At 40.9% G+C, this 18177-nt stretch overlaps 1 protein-coding gene across 4 annotated transcripts in view; it reads right to left on the bottom strand.

Annotated features, from left to right (window-relative positions):
- Window positions 1-5192: 5192 nt before the first annotated feature.
- The window catches only part of clcn5b (chloride channel, voltage-sensitive 5b), a 51167-nt gene continuing 38182 nt past the window's right edge, over window positions 5193-18177 (bottom strand). For 3 of the 4 annotated variants that reach the window (XM_030753661.1, XM_030753662.1, XM_030753659.1), the window contains exons 13-17: window positions 17858-18000; window positions 17536-17685; window positions 17292-17397; window positions 15796-16009; window positions 6114-6752 (exon numbers count right to left, since the gene is read on the bottom strand). In XM_030753661.1, coding sequence (XP_030609521.1) covers window positions 6662-6752; window positions 15796-16009; window positions 17292-17397; window positions 17536-17685; window positions 17858-18000 — 704 coding nt within the window. In that variant the 3' untranslated portion in view covers window positions 6114-6661. Of the gene's footprint in view, window positions 6753-15795; window positions 16010-17291; window positions 17398-17535; window positions 17686-17857; window positions 18001-18177 lie in introns of all 4 variants that reach the window. The other variant, XM_030753660.1, reaches the window with a different exon arrangement.

Here is an 18177-nt window from a genome sequence, read left to right as displayed (position 1 = left end):
CCACCGTCATTGTAGTGATGATTTGGTGTACGGTAACAATCTGCAAAAATAAATTATTAACCACAATCAGTGAAGCTGCTGCAGCAGCGGGCCAACCAAAACACATCACTAATGAGACACTCGTCCCGTCCCTGTAAACAGGCTGCTCCACTGGGAGAGTGTTCATCGTATAAGGAGTGAAGAGCAAGGCAGCGTTGTTGGGTTATTCCATGTAAAAATCAGTGAGTACCTCCCAGCCGTTGCCCTCAGAATCAGCTGACTTCTTTAACACAATAACCACAGTGTTTGAGATACAGGCCCTCAAAGTACACCGGTTTGGGTTGATACTTGGCACTTTTAATCTGCCTAAATTTTTAAGTGAATTTTTCAGGGCTGAAAAAACTTGAGAAAATTGAATGCCAGATTAAACATCTGTTGTGTGTTAAAATATGACTGCACTAGAAATGCATTTAGGCACAGAAAGAATCAGGTCTTGAAGGTGAGCCTGGTACTAACATCTCGGCAGGAAAGAGGCTTTTTATTTGCTTATATGCCATAATAAATAAACCATTTTCTATTAAAATTGAAGCACGTTTTGATTATGGCTTTTAAATCCATCCATCTTTTTTTTTCCACTTATCCTGTTCAGGGCCGCAGGGGACGGGGGGGTGGAGCCTTTTTATCCAAATACTTTCATTCATCTTTGGGTTAGTAAAGATATGATACATATTCCGGCAAAATGTGTTTCCAAAAATTAACAATACTATCAAATCAAAACTATTTTAAGCATGCTGTAAGAGATTGATATTCTCTGATTTTCTTTAACATTTCTACAAATACTTTTTGGTAACCACATCCTAGAACAGACACAAAAAATTTCCATGGTAAACAAATTTGAGAAAGTACAGACTGTACTCTTGTACAAGGGTGTATACTACATGTCTTTCTATTTATATAATCTATAAAAAAAATAACCCAGACTCAGGAATATTACTACATAATTTGCTGATATCAATGCAGTATGCATAACATTACTAATGAAAGCATGCTGTTTACATTTGAGCAATGTTGCTGAGCAGTAGGTATGGCTTTAATATTGCTCATTGATTAGTCATAGTCTGCACCATTTATGGCCATGAATCATCCCTGACGACATGTTAGACAATGCTCAGCCAATCAGAAGTTGGCATCACAGGCTAATTAATAACACTGCAGCCTAGAGCTGATGTTACTATAAACAGAGCGCCTCTTTACCTTGAACTTTGTGATTCCCCGGTTTCTCATTATCTGGCTACTGCCAACTGTTCAGTGACCTACACTCCCCAAAATATTGAAAATCCCTTTATTTTTGTTGTAGATTGAAAACATTTGGGTTTGACATAAAAAAACAAAAAAACAACAATATGAGGCAAAAGATCCACATCTCAGCTTTTATTTTCAGTTATTTACATCTGGATGTGATACAAAAATAGCACCTTATGTCTGAACCCAACCATTTTTCTTGTGTGCAAAACTATTGGAACAAATAAACTTAAAATAGATTAACGTGAACAAGACTTAATATTTAGTTGCAAAATCCTTTGCTTGCAATAACTGCATAGAGTCTGTGATTGAATTCTTCTTCTGGTTGCATTCATCTTTTGTGATGCTTTTCCAGGCTTTCATCGCAACCTCTTTCAGGTGTTTTCTTTTTACTGTTATTACTGCGGCCCCCTTGGTTTAAGTCTGGAGATTGACTAGGCCAGTCTAAAACCTTCCACTTCCTACCCCTGATGAAGTCTTGGCAGTGTGTTTTAGGTCACTATCTTGCTGCATGATGAAGGATCTCCCAGTCAGTTTGGTTGCATCTTTCAGACAAAATGTTTCTGTAGACTTCCAAGTTTATTGTACTGCTGCCATCATGCGTGACATCATGAATGAAGATTAATGAGCCCGTCCCAAAAGACGCCATGCAAGCCCGAGCCATGACATTTCTGATGATGAGTTTGTATGTTTGGGATCATGAGCAGCTCCTTTCTTTCTCCAAATTTTAGCCTTCCCATCACCTTGGTAAAGGTTCATCTTTGTCTCATCAGTCCAAAAATAAAACTTTGTCCAGGAATTTCTGGGCTTGTCTCTGTACATCTTGGCAAATTCCAGCCTGGCCTCCCTGTTCTTCTTGCCAACTACTGGTTTGCATTTTCTGGTGAAGCCTCTGTACTTTTGTTCATGAAGTCTTCTCCCAACAGTGGATTGTGATACCTTCTCTCCTGCCTTCTGGAGGTCATTGCTGATGTCACTAACAGTTGTTTTAGGGTCTCTCTTTACAGCCCTTCCAATGTTTCCATCATCAACTATTTCATGGCTCAACTCCTTGTGGTTTTGGAGTCTATGGAACAGAAAGGCAGAATCTCATGGACAGAAGCCTGGATGAATGGACAGACAGACAGTATGACGGTAATATCCTCCTGCTTTATAATGCACAGGAGGATAAAAGGAAATTCTTAATATTCTGCTTGTGCGATGATCAGAGTTGTGACTAAAACTTTGGGTGTTCTGCAGATATCTACAGTCTTAAGTTTGGATATGGCTGTCACGGACACAATACCACAATTGGTGCAGTTTTGCTATTGAAACTGTGATTCGTCCCATGATACTGATGCTTAAAGTTAAAAATTATGCTGAACCAAAATTCAGTTTTGGTTTCAGATTGTGACACTTGCAGACCGTGTAAAATGGATTTGCCTGCATTTTTTAAACAGAGCTTAAATTTGTTTTTCATCATTGAAATATTCATGTGGCTCTCTCCTATACTTCTGAAGGTTCTGAAAAAGGCACTGAAAAGACAATGCAAATTAAAAAGCAATCCAAAATTTCAATCCACCCCTTTGCACTCTGAGGTCCTGTAACTTCTAATTAAAAGTATGAAGGCAAAATTTTTGCATCACTTCATTAAATATACTAAAGTCATTGTACAAAAAAAAAAAAAGATGCAGTGCAGCTCAAGTTGTCTGTCTGGACTAGCTCACAGGCTTTGCTCCATTTTAAAGCCATGTTAAGTCAACATAAAGTCAAATTTCACCATTCACTTTATGTTTTTACTGGCTGCAGAGAGCAGCCAAAGAGAAAAAAGAAAATCAATTCAGTGGCTAAATAAAGCGTTCAGAGAGGAAGTGAAACTTTACAAGTCACAGGCTGCAAACATTTTAAGGGTTGCACATGAAGTCCAAATTGAGCCACTGAAACTCTAAAAAGCTAAAAATAGTCCAGAATAATATTATTCTCTGGATGATGATATAATGTCTGAGATAACATGAGCTGCTTTCCTCTGTGTGTTTATGAGACTTCTGTATGGAGGACCAAAGATGCCAAGAATCAAAACAAAGAAATGAATGAACCTGTAAATAATGCAGCATGCTATTCGATACTTGAAATAAACAATCAAACACTTAAGTAAATAAATAAATCTAGGCACCAATGAACTTAAACAACGGTACAAACTGGCATTGTCTTTTTGTTTTATTAATTCCCTTAATTGGTTGCAAATTAAGTAAAATAAATTTAAATACAGAAATGAGTAACTTTGGGGAAATTAACTGGTGGGGGGGGGGGGGGGGGGGGGGGGGGGGCTAAATTAAATTCATAAACTATGTGAAAATGAATACATGTATAAATGCTGAAGAAAATTAATGGGAGAGTCCATTGAAAAACTAATGCCTCGTTTCTACTAGTACCTACTTGGCTCAGCTCTATGCGAGTTTCAGGGTTTTCCATTAGGTGGTGGTACCAGGTACTTTTTTGTCCAAAGTTTGTCCAAACTTTTGGTTGGTACTGTACTTAGCCGGGGTTCCAAGCGAGCTGATTTGAACTGAAAATGGGATTCAGACTGCATGCTACTGATTGGCCAGGGAGTGACGTCTCTAGATGAGTCATCAGAGTGACTCCTTAAAAAGAATCAAACCTGCTGTTTTTTGAAACCCGGCAACGAAGGAAATGACTACACACTAACCAACACTGTGGTCCAACAACGAGATGCAGATGTTTTTGGCTGACGACAGAATCTAGAGGGTGCTAGATGAAGCAACTATTTGTGTCACACACAAATGACATGACGGGACTTGCTATAGCGGTCCCACCCACACTGAGGTGGTACTCAATTGTACCACCTACTGTAAACCGTGTCGAGCTGAGTAGGTACTAGTGGAAAGAGCCGTATGTACACCCTTATTGCTTCCATTGGAATTAACAGGGTAAGTAGCAGCCAGGTGTTACTAATCAAATGCACTTGATTAGTAACACAAGTGTGAGCACCATCCAGGCGTGCGTTAACAAAGCCACAATCTTTCCAGGAGTGGACGTCCCAGCAAATTCACCCTACGGTCATAATGTGCCACGTTTGGAGAAAACCAAACCCAGCATATCAACAGCAACACCTCATACCAACTCTCAGCACAGTGATGGAGGGGTTGTGATTTCACAGCCACAAGAGCTGGGCACCTTGCAGTCATTGAGTTGAACATGAACTCCTCTGTATACCAAAGTATTCTAGAGTCAAATGTGAGGCCATCTATCCAACAGCTAAAGCTTGGCTCAAACTGGGTCATGTAACTGGGCAATGATCCCAAGCACAGCAGCAAACCTACAACAGAATGTCTGAAAAACTAAAGAATCAAGGTGCTGCAATGGCCCAGTTCAAGTCCAGAACTCAGCCTCACTCAAATGCTCTGGTGGTACCATAAGAGAGCTGTGCATAAATGAGTGCCCATAACGTAAAGAAGAGTGGGCCAAAATTGCACCACAATGATGTGAGAAAGTCATACAGAAAACCATCATTTGGGATGTACTTCACCCTGTGAAAACTCTTTCACGTGACTATACACACGGGGATTTAATACAAAGGTAAATATCTACAGAAAGAAAATAAATTAATTTCAATTCTGCAACATTTTATAAATCAAGTTATTTTTGAATGTTATTTTGGTGCATTTAATGGTATACAGGTTTATTTACAAGGTAAATTGAATTTGGAATTTCTGGTCCTTCATACTTGTTTACTCCATATTTCTGTCCTTATGTTTTTAATCTATCACAAATGGAAATACATTAACCAGGTTTCAACAGCATGTTAAAGTCTGAATCCAGCTTCAAATCTGCTTATTGAACTAAAATATGACCAAACATCCATTTTCCATTAACTTGAAAATGATTTTCTTAATCAGTCGCACACAAATTTGTCTATTAAGTGTAAGAAAACAGTGTTTAATAGAGCCTAACATTCAGTTCACCACTGGCTGTGACAGAAAACAAATCCTTATAATTTAGAGGATGAAAGCAGCAACTGTGTCGCATTTTTGTTTGAGCAAGGACGCACGAGATCAGTTAATTAAAATTAGTTGAGGAGCTCAAACTGAAAAGATTTATATTCACAGACATAAAATTCTTGTTTTCAACTTATCGAAACACCAATAAAAACCAAAACAGAAGCTTCAGTCAAAGATGTGATAGAATCTGAGCTTCAAAACTAAACAAACAAAATCAAATGGTTATCAAATCCAAACAGATAACACTTCATGATGTGAGGAACCAAAATAAAGACACAAACTGCAGCTTTAAGTCAGTGGAATAATTTAGTGGGATGAACAATTTTACATTTACATAAATTAATTTATATCATGATTTCTCTTTTAGCCCTTCCACAACAGCCTGGAAATGCATTTCACTTAAAGGTATGACATGGTTTGCCTTGACTATGTATGTCTATACAACATAACAAAACTGTCTGCATGGCAGGACAACGCTGCATAGTTTCCAGGCTGGAGCTGTATCACCTATCGAGCACCTATAGGACAACAAAAACAACAGAAAAGAAGAAGAGACATTTCTAGCAGGTTCCCAGGCTGTTATGAAAGTCTTTGTGGAGTGTAAGCTTGTGTGTGTATTCGATCCTATTCTCACACTCCTGGATCCTTCAGCCTTGGGGCTATAGGAAACCTCACAGTGGGAGGGAGGGAAGTGTCTGAACATCCATCAGCCCAGCTCAAAGTGCTCTGTTTGGGCTCGCCGTGAAGGCCCGAGGGCAGGCACGGAGCTCCCAAAACAACTCTTCATCTTCCCTGATGTCTTTATTTTCTCCTCCTCCACCTCGTCTCCTCTTGTCTGTCTCCACAACAGAGGATTACCTGTTCCTGCCTCTATTTTTTTTTTTTTTAACTCACAGGTGTGAGAAAGAAGATGGGAAATGGAGGACGGAGAGCTGACTTTTGGTCTTCTGAAGCGCAGGTTTCTTCACGGATTTGAAAATGAGGGAGGAAATGAGAACGGAAAACAATGGAAGGAGCAGATGTGAGAGATTCCATCGGCTCACTTCTGTCCTGCTTCCCTCCGGGTTGAACGTGACATCAGGGCCAGTGGTGTCAGTTAAGGATGAGTCACTGTTTCTGTGAACTTTTTATTTTTCAGTGGTGCGCTGCCTTTTGGAGACCCCAAAATGCCTCCAAGTTACACAGAAAATACATTTCATTGTTCTCTGGTCAGCTGTGCAAACGAAGCTCAACTTTCTTGGCTTTTTCTCTCGAGCTGAGGAGGTAAAGGTGCATTTCGTGAAAGTCTACAAAGCTGGTGTCTTCTTTCCCCCTGCTCCCCCACCCCCCTTGTTCTACGGAGGGGAGATTTGGTGGGAGATGAAGAAGAGGGAGGATGGAGATCAGTTGAAGAGGATGGAGTCCGGGTCTCTGTTGGCCATCTGCGCCATGTGCTTGAGTATGTCCTTTTTGGTGATAATTCCCAGCAGCCTCCTGAGAACAGAGACAGAAAAAGAGAACAAATGTGGATGACTTCATATCATACTTTGTTTGCCTCGTCATGGAAACCCAGCAAGGTGACAGAAAGCAGAACGGTTCAGCCGAGGTCTGGCCCTCTATCGAGACACCATCAGTTCAGTTTTATTAACGGACTCAGAGGGGACCTGGCAGATCACAGCAACACGAAAACAAACAGCGAAGGAGCACAAACACGAAGGCTACAGCTGATATTTTAGTACCAAAGAGCTTGAGGTCTGTGAACAAACATCAAAACTACTCCCTGTGGGGGTTGGAGAAATGGGAGCTGTTCATCATGTGTGGCGATTACTAGAATATTCACTCACAACTCGCCAGATTTGGCTTTGTTTGTTCCCCCGACATAAAAATCTGTTTAAAGGGTAGCTGTTTTGACACTGTGGAGCAGATCAGACATGCTTTGCAGACAAACACGTGTCGTGATCAGAACAGCATATCTGGGTGGAACCCCGAAGCTTTATGATCACGCCTTATATATGTACTATCCGCCCCTCCTTTTAAGATTCATGGATTTATTAGGAAGGCATAGGCTGAGGGCTGAGTAACAGACCAATTAGGAAGGTGGAATTCACACATAAACACTAGGGGCGGACGTATCGATCCTAATATCGATAGGATTGATACAAACGCTGGTATTTGTATGGGACTGATACTACTGTGATGGGTCGATGCTTTAGGCCTCGTTTACATGAGAACGATCCAGTGGAAACAGTATCTTTTTTTCTGTTTTTGAAAAGTAACGCGTTCACACAGAACAGCGACACGCTGTAGTTCCCATGCCAGGCCACAAGTGCACAACCATAGCGCGCATGTGCCAGTTCCTCCCGCTTTCAAAAAGTTGTGTTTTATCTGTTTACACGGAGACCGGAGCGCTTTGAAAACACTCCACTCTGGAACCAGTTCCCAAATTATACCATTTTCAGGGTCTTGAAACGCCAAAAGGCCCAAGGCCAAAACGCATCACAACTTTATCGTTTCCCCTGAAAACGTTGTAAATGGGGCCCTAGTTTGTTTCAATTAGGGTTAGGGTTAGACAAACGGTCACCTCAATGGGCTTCATATTGTAAGTTAAAGACCCTACACTAATTACAAAGGCACTGTGAACAAAACTGGTTGTGGCAGATTCCAAATTGCTGTGAAATAATATAGTGCAGCAAACTAGCCAGAGGGGAAAAAAAAAAAAATCAGAGTCTGGTATCAGCGATGGGGCGCAGTGCGAGGGGGGGGCGCGCCTGCTTGCTAATTGTAGGGAGCTTCAATAGCAAACCGGTGAAATTCTCAGCATGGTGCAGTGCTGGCCGATCAACTGCTAGAACAATGAAACAGTGAAGAGTGTTCAAAGGAAACTCTACTGTGGGGCAACACCACCAACTTCTATAAAGACACAATAAACAATAAAGAAATGAAGAGAAGAGGAAGCAAATCCCTCAGACTGACCCAGACCCCCCCAGCACAGAGAGAAAGCCCACTGTCACCATCCTTCCAGAGAGGCAAAGAACAACCAGGAAGCTCATACAGTGGTGAAAGTAATGTTTCAGTCATGACTCACGTCGGCTCTTTGGCATTAGTTAATGGTAAAGTGTTACTGGTCATCATTGTTGTTACTTCAGCAGACTGATTATCTGTAGACTAAATTCAGAGGGTCAAATAATATATTCAGTCCACTGAATTGTGTTAAATAAATTATTTAATTGGCACTGAAAACATTATACACCAAACATGAACTATTAATATATTATGTCTGAATATAATAACCTGTTGAATGTCTAGTCTATTTTATTTATACAGCACATTTAAACAACAGAAGCTGATCCAAAGTGCTTTAAAGACACACACATTTATATTCCAGGTCTTGACACACTGCTCTCCTCTGTCTTTCTAAGTTATTTCTAATTTCGTTTCTAAGTATCTATATTGGTTTTGCAATGCTGGCTTTGTATTTACTTGGTATTAGACTGATACTAAACCTTGTAGTATCACACACCACTAACACACACCATGTTTTGACACTGATTTGCTGTATATGCATTTCACATAATGAGTTATGTTTTCATACAGTGACCTCATTATTAACACCCACCATTGTAACAGTACAGAAAAGCATACTAGGTCCCCTTTAATGAAAACAGCCTTATCCTCTGCCCCCCCCCCCCCCTCCCAAAAAAAGACAAAACAAAACAAAAAACAACACAAGCAGCTTTAAGATCTTTTACCACCACACGAAAAGTCTCAGAGCTTCTTTAACCATCTGTTCGCTCGCAGGGAAAAACCATGTGACAGGGCTGACATTCATTCATAAATGGACGCCTGAAGACACGACTGACAAATGAGAATGGGATCAAAGAAGCTTGAGTGTTAAACAAATAAATAAATAAACAGACACTAAACAAAACCAAGTGTAAAGAAACGTTGTGCCAGTGAGGATGTTTTTGTTTTGGCTTGTTTGGCAAAATAAACTTGGGCTGAGACACGAAAAACATAACCAGATGAAAGAACGAAAGGTCCCGAGTCAACTAAAAATCGACTGCTGCCTAACGAGGCAACCTTGAACTAAAGACGGCCTGGGAAAATCCCTTTGTTGCCAGTGAGAGAGCGATACAATTAACATCTGACAGGACCACAGAGATCAGAGGTTGCACTTCACACAGCCTCAAGGTCCTTTTTTTTTTTACTGTGTGTCAAATCTTTTTCATTCCCAGACAATGAATGATTCACTGACTTTAAAATCTCATCCTGCCCAACCAAGCAGAACAGTCTACAGCTTTCTACAAATAACTTCAGTCCCTTCATCCTTCTCACCTCCTCTTATTTGCCTCTAGATCGCTCATGTTCTTCTACTTCCTGTTAAGCCCGACTCAGATAAGAAAAACCTTGTGCTGTCGGCTCATCTGAGACCAATATGTGGGAGACCTTCAGGAGTCACCGTGCTTGTCAAAGTTACCCACAGGCGGTGAGTCAATCTTAAACTGATCTTTTAAGATAAGACGTTCTGTTGAAGATCAGCAGCTATAGGCCCGAGGGTCTTTGTTGACAGCTGCTGATTTTCATTTGTTCTGCTCTCAGACTGGGTTTGAATTATTCCCAAATTCAACTCCTCACACTTCACACGCCAGGACCAACCTGCAACAGGAGGAAACGGTTTGAAAACAAACAAAAAAAAAAAGGGGGGGGGGGGGGGGACTGGACTGGTTTTACGCAGGAAGGGTAAAACCAGTATATACAGGCGAGCCATGCGAAACAGCAGTATAATGGTGTGTTTGGCTCAAACCCGAAGCAAAGTTTTCGTGCCGAGTCAATTACATACAAAGTCTACGCAAAGACCCAAATGGATTCTATAGTAAAATAAAACACTGCTTCATGCTGTGTCACAAAAGCTGAGATTTTCCCACAAACTGAACTCTTCTGATGCCACCAATCAGAGATCGAAGATGAGGAGACTGTAAAGACTGAACCAAAAATAAAGTAGGAAGCAAAAAGTAGGACTTGCTGTAAGTTCTGAAAATATACAGTCAGTGTTTACTTTTATTTGTCACGGGCTGTTTCAGTGCCTCAAACCTGCATTCTTTTAATGGCCAGCAGAGGGCAGTTCCTCTGGCTTATTCCTCTATGAGGAAAAACTGTCCTCAGCTTCTTTTGCTGTGTGAACTCAGTACACACTTTCCTGATCAGTTTATGGGGTCAATTGCTAGTTTCAGCTCTTAATGAATAAAATGAAGTTAATTTTGTAAATCATGGTCATTATTAGAGTAAGAAAGTAGGAAAGTATCCAGGATACGCTCACTGGGTAACGACTTCAATCACAAGCTGTTAGTCAGTAAGCATGCAGTATCACTTTTACAGTCAGATCCACAGGCCTACATTTTAATAAGCGTGAACTGGAAACTGCTGGAACACCAGCATTACTGTCCACAGTAGAACCAGTTTTAAGGCCCCAGTATTCCTGTTGTGTTGGTCGCTTTGCGTACCGCCGATAACATATCATCACATAGTCACATTCATTTATCTCGCCCTTATAGCGCAGGTAGTAACAACATCTCCACATCAGCGCTAGCCGGAAGCAAAGAAAAAGACGAGTTTATTTTTTCCAAAGTTATTTATTCCACAGTTTTTTTCGTTTTTTTCTGTGAATCTCTGAGATTCTGCACTGATATATCATTAAAACGGCCATAAAAACTTACATGATCGTGCATTTGTGTCTTCAAACCAGATGCAGCGGCACAATGCGCCAGATTACAGAAATCAAGAGATGCACAACCTGCAGAAAACGGGGGCTTGTGACACAGGATGTGACATCAATTTGACGCGAAACTTGGCATACAGCACTGTTCAGCAGGCGCTGCACAGCAGGTATAACGAGACCCTTACATTGGACTGAGAGGATCCCGACCAAGAAAGAATCCCCAGCTCCAAAACTGACACTTTACGCTTGACTAAAATTTGCAGCTGCCCACGTGGACGAGCCGAATGCCCTCTGGAGAAAAGTTTCATGGTCAGACAACACAAACATTCAGTTACAGCATTTGGTGACAATGATGAGGTATTTTGGGGGAGTAAAAGTGAGGCTTTCAAACTTAACACTGTACCAACTGTCAAGCATGGTGGTGGTAGCATCATGCACTGTTTTGCTGCCAGTGGTACATAATAATGAGTAAGTAGGATATCTCCAAATTCTTCAACTTCACCTTAGATCAGGGATCCTCACATCCAGGCCTCGAGGTCTGGTGTCCTGCAGGTTTTAGATGTGTCCCTGATCCAACACACCTGAATCAAATGGCTGAATTACCTCCTCAGTATGCAGTCAAGTTCTCCAGAGTCCTGCTAATGACTTCTATATTTGACTCAGGTGTGTTGAAGCAGAGACACATCTAAAACCTGCAGGACACCGGCTCACGAGGCCTGGATGTGAGGATCCCTGCCTTAGATCAACAGCTAGATCGTTGGGAGTTGAACACAGCTGGATGTTCTGACAGGATAATGATCCCAAGCACACATCAAAACTGGTTTTGGAATGGATAAAGCAGGCTAACATTAAGCTTCTGGTATTGTGTTCCCAAATCCCTGACTCAACCCTATAGGAAATATGTGGACTGTCCTTGAAAACAACCAATTTAAATGAACTCTGCCAATTTTTCCAAGAAGAGTGGTCAAATAACAAGCCACAATTATGCCAGAAGCTTGTTTATGGCTACCAAAAAAGGGGTGCAACTCAATAAGGGACATTTAACCAAATATTAGTGAGGTATAAATTTGAACCTGTATATATACCCTGTGTGGCTCAGAGAAAATCCAAAATAAATTCAAACTTGTGCACCCAGTTCTTGCTTTTTAAATTTATTAAAGATATATGCTGTACCATCACCTCACCCTCAAAACAGTTCAAAAAAAATAATTAAAAGCCCAAAATTACTGTGAGATTCATGCCTGTGATGAGTGTCTGTAAACTTGTGACCACAACCTTTTGTAACTTGATCCATACTAAAGTAAAAAAAAAAAAAATACTTGGAATGCTCATTTACAATAAATAGAAGATCTAAAAAGACTTTCTTTGAACAGCCTGCTACACATCAACCAACTCCCTGGGGATGCAATGACAAATTCAGGGAATTCCCTTTTAACCTCATTACCCAGAAGTCCCGAGCATGTTTGCCAACTCAACTGCGTTTCATTTATTCTGAGAAGGCAGGAGTGCTAAGTTATAATGAGAAATTTTATCGTCTCCCAGTGATGAAAAAAAATGAAGAAAATGTTGATTCAAAGGGAAAGAATTTACCTTACTCTCAATGTTTTTACTAATTTATAGTTAACACTTTTTGGTCATTTTAAGCCCTCATATGAAAAAATACAGCAGAGAGATAACGGATGGGGCAGGAACCTTGTAGCTTGTTGTGTCTTAACCTCTGAGCTGCAGGAGATCCTCATCCCCAGAATTTGAGCAAATGAAATGACTATACAGCCTGAATTAGGCTGAGTCAGCCTTCTCTGCTTCAGTGATTTGAGCTGATAAAGTTGGTGTAATTTTTACCCTGGCAAACCCACATTTCTTTCCTCTTCTTACAGTTATTTTCCTTCCCTCTCACTTACTCTCTGTTCATTCTTTTGGCGCCCATTTAATGACATCCTCTCTGATTTGCTCTTTGCAACATTAAGTGGCTCTGTGCCTCAGCGCCAGCTCAGGCCAAGGCTAAACACTCGATCTTCCACAAAAGGAGTGCTGTAGAAAAATGAATACAGTGCGCCAAGAGGGGAAAGTGAGAAACCACACGTTACATGATTTGTTACATACACCGTATGTTCTGTAAATTCATAATATACACAATTCCACTCCCAAAATCCCATGTTTGAACATGCCAAACCTCGATCTAAACAACTGTGTGCGCACGTAAGACGGCAGGGACTGAAGGAGAAAAATGGACCAAACACTGATTAAGCTTATTGTTCTTCTCTTGCCGAATGTAATTCTGCAGAGCAACACTGTACTTTGCCATTACGAAGACAAATGTGTGGCCTGACAGACAAAAAGAACAGAACGAAAAGAAAGTTTTGCTGAATATCACTGAGTTTACATTTCAAATAAACAACCAAGCGGCAGTTTTAGTTCACTTTCTTCGTTAACTTTTGCAGCGCCGAACTGATCACAGGGTTTCTACAGTTCAGGGCAAATTATTTTTAAGATTTTTAACACTGTTTTTTAAAATCCCAGTCTGAACAAAACTAACTGAAAGAAAAAGGCGTCCCTTACTTAGGGTTACTGACACCAGCTGTAAAACAAATGCAGCTAATCTGAAACGTATGAAGCTAAAGAAGCTGCTGCTATTGTTTTGGAACAGCACAAAAACCTGCGACCAATCTCAAAGTCTGGGAGAGTTCAGAGGGCACTTAATAAAATCCTTCAGTCCATGACTAATGCTACATTCACACTAGTGAAAACAGTAGTTGGAGACCACGGCATGACCAAAATTATTGCAGCTGTTTGCAATGAACTTGCAAACTAGATGCCCTCAAAATGGTTGCTTCAAAGATAGTGACCAGATCTGAGACCACTGGCAGTCAGTTGCCATCTTCAAAGCAACTTTGGTGTGTCAAGATGGCAATCAGATGATAAAACTGCAATAAGACCGAGTCAGTCTGCCGTCAGTTTGCAACTGAATGGAGTCAAGTCGGCAAGTACGTGCAATCTGTTTGAGATGATATGGGGATTAACTGTGATAAATTGGTGGATCTCTCAAATCTGTTGTCATCTACATACACAGAAATTCACAGTAAGTACTTACAATCAGAGTCCAGCCAGAACCTCAGATTTGAAACACAAATTTCACCATAAAGAGTGGTAGAGCTGCTGGTGATTTAACTGCAAAATGTCACAGGCACTCGACAACCTTGCTTTTATATAGGAATACAACCAGCTGAGTCAAGTCCCCTACTGCAAAGAGCTGTGCTGCAGATGTGTTAGGTCTCAACAGTGCAGACTGAAACTGATTGCAAAGTGTTGCGAATCTGTCTGCATTCATAAATTAGATGGGGATTATTTGCAGACCTCGCCCAATCTGTCTGCAAATGGTTGCAGTCAGTCCGAGTCAGACTGTGACTGTTTAGAGACAGGTTGCCTCCAACCAGGTGACCTGCAATAGCCTTGTGATCGAAAGTGTTTGCCGCAACTACTTGCAATCAGTCTCTGACAGCAAGAAAATTCAATGCAATCACTGGGCAACCATCTAGGTCATTAGACAAGGTAAAACCATTTTTAAGGCTAAATTAAAAAGGAGTGAAAAATGGCCACCTGTACCCTTGAGTCCAGAGGGTTAACGTTAGGTATTTCTGTTAGGCTCTAGCCCATTTGCACAAAAGGCTTCATAAATAAAAATGCATTCACCTGCATGGTTAAATAAAGATTGCCCTGACTTCACAGACGTTTTTGTGGTACAATCTGGTATTACATGAAAGTACACTTAATGAATTTAATGCCATGCGAACCCTGGATCGTTAAATTACTTCAGCTTGTTCTGTCGCCTTGTCAGCTGAACATCTGTGATTGCTGGCTGAACAAAATATACTGCACTGAAATCTGTGCGCTCGCGAACCGACTAAAACATCTTCCACAGAGACGTGTACACAAGTGTGACCAACAGCTCTCTGCTCACTGGTGAGAGAGCTGTTGGAAAGAAGAAAACATGTTAGAAAAGTATTTTTTTAAAAAGCACGCACACATCATCTGCTCAGGGTCCCAATCCTTCCATGAATGCCTTGATCACTATGAGACCACTTTGAAGACACAGATTTCAAAAAGTTTTATGAGCTGCAAAGAAACTACAATGGGACCAAATTGGTACAGTGCCAACATCATAACTCCTCTACTTCTTTGTGCGTTGCTTTTGCAAATACCAAATACCCTGTAGGCTTTGTGGCTCTATCCATGACATGTTTCCCATTATGGAGACATACATAAGCCCCCAAAAGCCATTATATCAGCAGATGTACAGAACAGAATGTCCTCAGTGAAGTTCACGGCATGGAGTCAGTGACAGTTCAGAGATTTAGGCAAAAACACCTCAAGAATTTTCAGTGCTGTTCCTCACTGCCACACACTCCATTAACCCTCTGCTTCCCTCCCTAACTCCTGAGCTCTCCCCTTAATGCATGACCTGACAGAGGAATGACCCAGAGCTCTCCTACATATTCATCTGTCACTCCTTCCATTCCTCCAAGGGCACAATTTCCTCAACATATCTCACTTTAATGTCTACAGGAATGGGAATGTGGTTACTTTGTGTAGATTTCTTAATGTTGTATGAATCTAGAAGCCTCTGCTCTAACAATACATCATTTTGGAGGAGGGGTAAATCCAGAGCCAGTTCACCCATTGAGGACTAAAATGACACACACACACACACACACACACACACACACACACACACACACACACACACACACACACACACACACACACAGGCATACATGCACGCTATAAAAATCAGGTATATGCATATGTGTGTTTGTTCCTCACCCATTATGCGTAACCAGACACTGGCGTAGCCCCAGTTTTCTGAAAATATCCACAGTGATGTCCATGGGTGTGTGGTCAGTGACCGTAAAGGGGCTCAGGTCCATGATGCACCTCAGCCGGAGGGGAGGTGGTGCATCCGGAAGTGATGGGGCGTGCTCAGTGAAGAGCACCTGGGAGGCGCTGACGATGCCGTCCTGGCGCTTCCGGGCATTGTCTGAACAGGAGCAAAACATGACTTATTAGAAATGAAAATTAAACCTGCCTTACCCTTTTATTTATCCATTTCATTTGGTCTCGACCAGCTTCTCAGGAAAATATTTGGGTCTTTTGATGAGCAGGTAGTGTTTACTGAGTTTTGGTTTTTTTTTTTTCCAAAAAAACATTTACTTGTGGTAGAAAGTGACACCATAAAAGCAGCAAGCATGAACCTAAGCAGTAAAGTTACAGACAAACCTGGGTGACAGTTCTGTGTATTTTAATTACTTTGAGCAACTCTGGTTTTGCAGCGTCACGCTGTTTTCATGTCGATTCAAGGCTGAACGATTATGGCCAAAATGATTATCATGATTATTTTTGACCAATACTGAACTCATCAATACTATTATTTAACACTCTCCATTGATTTTAGTGACAAAAATGTTGTTATTGCAAATGTTAAAAATCTTTGCAGCAAAATGAAATTGGTCCTCTTTATTCACCTACATTCAGTGCTTCTCTGAAAAAGAAGAAGTGTAATTTAAAAAACTGGATCAAAACTAATTAATCAAAATTAATTCCCTTTTTGCGTTGTGCTACATTCTTGTTAATTAAAAAATAAGCTGTCTATAAACTCAATTGGCACACGTAGGGTCAGGCGCTGATTTAGGGAGCGCTTGATTTGCTTTTTTTTAGAAGAACAACTTTATTTGTCACATACATACACATGCAGTGAAATTCAGTCTCTGCAGTTAACCCATCACACATACAGTATGTAGAACAACATGTGGAGCAGGGGGCAGCTATAAAGCACCTGGAGAGCAACCGGGGGGGGGGGGGGGGTTAAGGGCCTTGCTCAAGGGCACACAGTGATGCCAGTCCAAGGATTTGAACCAGCGTCCTCTCGGTGATAAACCCTCTTGCTTTCTGCTAGTAGAGCATTTTCAATATTGCTTCATTTAATTGTGGAAGCGCAACTACTGAGATTAAAATTCAGTTAATTTTGCAGCCCTACCCTTTAACCATGGCCTTTGAAGCAGCAACTACCCATGACCAGTCTGCACATGAGTCTATAGACTGCAGTAGATAACAGAATTGTATGCAATTTGCTGCAATTTCTGACACTTTAATACACAAAAATATAATTTAAATTTGAGTAAATTAAACTGGTTAGAAACATTTGGTTTCAATCCTGGTGATATTCTTTTGTGGGAAGGCGAAAACTTTTTTTGATGGGCAGCCAAATGTTTCAGAAAAACCCTGCAGCCATATCCTTGTTTACACACAAGGAAAATTCATACCTATAGATATGAGCAGATCTCTTCTGAGTACAAATCCCACAAGCCTTTGAGACTCCGAAGAGACGACCACAGGGAAACCACTGTAGTGAGTGCTCTCCACTAAGGACTGCATTAAAAACAAAAAAGACACAAATGTTATTTCTGTTTTGATTCAATATCTGCAGCCTTTAGGAATGTGTCTCTATACTCTTCCCATGAAATGTAGGTCTAATGTAAGCAGTCATGTGCTTGCATGTGTCCATACCTCCACCTCCCCTACAGTCATGCCCTCCTGCGTGAGCACAGCCAGCGCAGGGTCACTCCTCCTCGGCCTCATCACGTCCACCGCCAGGCTACTGTGCTCAAACTCTTCTTTTGGCTCAAGGAATGGGTAACCATTCAACCTGATGTGAGCCTGGAAAATACCAAGATTATGCATGTTTTACTTCTTAGTTTTAATAGTTATTAAAAAAAAAAAAAAATTACATGAATCCTAAAAAGCCTTTAAGAGTTCAAACATGCTCTTATTGTACAGCAAAGGGTAGGGGGACACAGAGACTTTTCATTAACTTTTGCAGACACGTCACCTCATAAATTCCCTCTCTTCCAAAAGCATCTGCCACCCATTTGCTGGTCATGGTTGCAGCCATGAGGGGAACAATGTACTCCAGACCGCCAGTCAGCTCGAACATGATGACTACCAGAGATACGGTCATACGAGTCACTCCACCTGGAGGGAAATATAACAAGGGAAAAGACCACAGCTGAGCAAGATTTATAAGTGAATTAGTTACTGTCTGACTCATCTTCATTTGCAGACAAAAATATAAAAGTGCATCAATTTAAAAACAGACCACACAAAGTGAATATATACAAAAAAAAAAAAGACATTGTGCTGTTTATTGAG

The sequence above is a fragment of the Archocentrus centrarchus genome, chromosome 18, assembly GCF_007364275.1.
Source record: "Archocentrus centrarchus isolate MPI-CPG fArcCen1 chromosome 18, fArcCen1, whole genome shotgun sequence".
NCBI lineage: Eukaryota > Metazoa > Chordata > Actinopteri > Cichliformes > Cichlidae > Archocentrus > Archocentrus centrarchus.
The sequence above is the reverse complement of the archived record's forward strand: the minus strand, read 5'-3'. Positions and strand labels throughout refer to the sequence as shown.